A 3,305-nucleotide genomic window follows, 5' to 3' on the forward strand; every position below is an offset into this window, starting at 1 on the left:
GTTTACTTTAGTCACAGAGTCAAATTGACTAACTGGCTCTTGGTGATTGAAACTGTTATTCTCTTAAATCCTAGATCTCAATTACTTGTTGAGTATGAAAATGAAGTTATCCATATTTTTACAGTAGTTGTAGATTATTAGAAGAAATAATAATTTTGATTCATTTTGAAAAAAAATTGAATTCCTTAACACGTGTAAATGAAATATCTAAGTAAATATATTGCAGGCAAATAACCAATGCAGACATGGAGAATGTTGTGGTTATCTTTTTTTTATTTCAAAGCCACTTAATAAATTGTTCATAAACTGACTAAACTTGTAGTCAAACATTGCCACGAGAGACTATTGTGCCAACATTCATTATGATAAACGTGTGGGAATGCAGGTGAATGAAAGTGAGGTCCTTCTGACCTCCAACTTCAGTTATGTACACATTTTACTATTTTAATTAGTTTTATTATGTCAGAGGAAGTAATCAACTATTTCAAAATCCTCCACCCCAAATACCAGTGAGTCATTACTTCAAAATGTTCTTTATTTCCTCAGTGACATTTATCGGTCAGAATTATTCATCTGATTGTGAAGACATTGAAAAACAATTCAGCATATTCTTTATTTGATAAAAACAAATAAGGCTGTAAAAATGGGAATATCAAATCACAAATAGAGATTCTGTCAATGAAAAACAGAGATAACCACAACATTCCTGAACAAGTACTGGGGTAAATCTCTTTCCTATGACCCGAAGATTTATTGGCTTAACCTCAATTTATAATTCTATTTTTTTTTTTGCATTATGTCAGTGATGTAGCTATACTTGCAGTGCTACAGTAGCAGTACTAGCATGTGCTACGTCACTGAGCCCCTCCCACCTCCTGTATAAAGGCTCCACGACTGGTGTGTAGAGACTATAAGCACAGTGTCACAGCTGCCTTTCAGCACTAACAGCAACTTCAAGAAGCCTGTGGAATACTCTCTCACAGCTGACTCTACTTTAACTGCTTCATCACTCGAGTGCATTATATCTGCATTTACTGGTATGTACTCATTCATTTGAAGTAGACATTGTCATAAGCTTTATCCTTTCTTTTCTAGGTCAGGGGCTCCAGTTTGTTTGAAAAGGACAGGTTATATAAGGAGTTTAGGTATAATTGTGCGTGACTGTAATTAACTCTGTATCTTTAAGTCACCAGTTGATTTTGTGCTACGGATTTAATTGACTTAATGGGAACAACTTTACTCAAGTAAGCTTTAAGTTGACAATAGTTAGTGAGACTCAGTTCTATATAGAGTGTCCCGCTTTTCACTGATCAGAGGCCCGCAACTTGGATGTAGTTTACTTAACAGAGCAAATTTTGACCTTAGCGTGACATTTAAATAAATGAATGGCAGGTTTTTTTGGACTCTTGTGTAAGCACAAGCCCTCGGTTAGTGCTGCTGGGGAGGGAGATATAACTAGATAAATTGTCATTAATAAGTATATTAATATGTTTTATCCCCTATTCCCCACAGGTGCCAGTCAAAATGAAATTCATCATCCAGTCTTTCCTCTATGGCTGTCTGCTGACCACCATTGCACAGAGCGTAGATGGATTCAAACTTGAAATGAGTCCAGAGCTCAAAAAGAGGTGAGATAGCTGCTGTTTGACAAGATATGTTCTCTATGTTGTATTGGGATCAAGAGATTAGAGCACACTGTACATTCTGGACTGTGTAGATCATTTTTAATGCCTTTGTTGTCCTTCCTAGGTTGAGCATATGGATGCAGAATAGATGGAGACGAGACCTGAACAGTTTGTCCGCTGAGAGGACAAGAGAGTCTATACAGTTGGTCAGACCAGAAGACATCAGGGACAACTTGCTTCCTCATTCCAGGTAAAAACACAAACCACACATATATCTTTAAATAACTCAATGTGTATACTGCTATTTGGTTTTCCTGTGTGAAATCAGGATTTCAAATGGAACTAAGAAATGAATTACCCATGTCAAACGGGGCTTATTAAAGTAAGCAAGCTAAGCCAAGTGGTGTCCTCTTTGGAATGCAACGCATAACTTATTGGTTTGCTCTCTCCTCTGTCTTCCAGCACTGACATCAGCATTCGTACCAAGAGGTCCAAGCAGTCTGTGAACCAAGCCAGGAGACCAGGCTGCTCTCTGGGCACGTGCACAGTGCACGACCTGGCCCACCGCATCCACCAGCTCAACAACAAGCTAAAGATTGGTAGTGCACCCATCGACAAGATCAGCCCCCAGGGCTACGGCCGTAGGCGTCGCTCTCTACCTGAGCGCAGAGTAGCACTAAAGCTGGAGGGGGGCAGGCTGAGGCCTGTGTGGGGTAACACAGACTCTCAGGTTCACAAGCTGGATGCGCTGCTCAGACGGACATGAGCCGGAAGCAGCATGCTTTCTGCCCTGTTCTAAAATTCTCCAAATGCCTCTGAATTCTGCTAATGTTTGCCAAAAAGCACATAAAGTGCCCAGGCTGCGGCACCTCTGTAAGCTGGACTCGGCAGAGGCATCGCGACGCAGAGCGCCAAAACAAATGCAGCTGGTCTACCGGCACTGCCTAAGAGAGGGAGAGGAGAGCAGCAGTGTGGAGGACGGTGCGCTCCCTGCGCTGGGAGCAGAGTGAAGTACGGACAGAGGTACAGACCCAGAAGAAGAGACCATTGGGTAAATAATGGGACTTCATATGCTCCTTCTGCAAACCCTGGACTTGAGTTTTACTTTGTGGATTACAGGAGTCAATTTCACCAAGCCGTCTATATTCGTCTGCACTTTTCAGTACAAGCCTTATCAAAGAAAATCTTTTAAGTGGACCTGAAAGACATCTGATCCATGTCAAACAACTAAGAAATATGGAGATGGACTTCTAATACAGAGCTATGAGGATAACACTTTTTTTGGACACTGTATAAGGGAAAGGGTTTAGAGATTAAATAGCTGTCCCGTCCACAATGGATTGAACTATACTTGAATATGTTTTGTATTAACACGTGCAATCTATATATGTATATTTTTATTTACCAGTTCATGTCTATAAGTTAAAATATTTCAGATATCATTATTTAAGAAATTATATAGGTTACATTCCACTATGGAGATAAAAACTATTTTTTTACAAGAAATTATATGGGCATTTTAGCTATTTGTTGTTTCCTTTATTGTTTGCATCATGGATGTTATATGTCATACTGTGGTAATAGATAGGATAACTGATGTATATGTCATAATATATTTGTAAATGTGGTGTATTTCATTTGTGTCAAAGTGATTAAGATTGTCATACAATAAACATTTTG

The 3,305-nt window shown here is 39.3% G+C and overlaps 1 protein-coding gene across 1 annotated transcript; it reads left to right on the forward strand.

Annotated features, from left to right (window-relative positions):
• The first annotated feature begins 927 nt into the window (after nt 1–927).
• Nucleotides 928–3,305, forward strand: adma (adrenomedullin a). The gene is made up of 4 exons (XM_010881213.3): nt 928–1,037; nt 1,513–1,628; nt 1,750–1,875; nt 2,088–3,305. Exons 2-4 carry the CDS (start codon nt 1,525–1,527, stop codon nt 2,389–2,391), a joined length of 534 nt encoding a protein of 177 aa, XP_010879515.1. The 5' UTR covers nt 928–1,037; nt 1,513–1,524; the 3' UTR covers nt 2,392–3,305.

The sequence above is a fragment of the Esox lucius genome, chromosome 2 (assembly GCF_011004845.1).
Source record: "Esox lucius isolate fEsoLuc1 chromosome 2, fEsoLuc1.pri, whole genome shotgun sequence".
NCBI lineage: Eukaryota > Metazoa > Chordata > Actinopteri > Esociformes > Esocidae > Esox > Esox lucius.

Coding starts and splice junctions, on each gene's coding strand:
- adma (XM_010881213.3), top strand. CDS start 1,525: ATGAAATTCATCATCCAGTCTTTCCTCTATGGCTGTCTGCTGACCACC. Junction 1,629..1,749: donor AGTCCAGAGCTCAAAAAGAG/GTGAGATAGCTG, acceptor TGTCCTTCCTAG/GTTGAGCATATGGATGCAGA. Junction 1,876..2,087: donor AACTTGCTTCCTCATTCCAG/GTAAAAACACAA, acceptor TCTGTCTTCCAG/CACTGACATCAGCATTCGTA.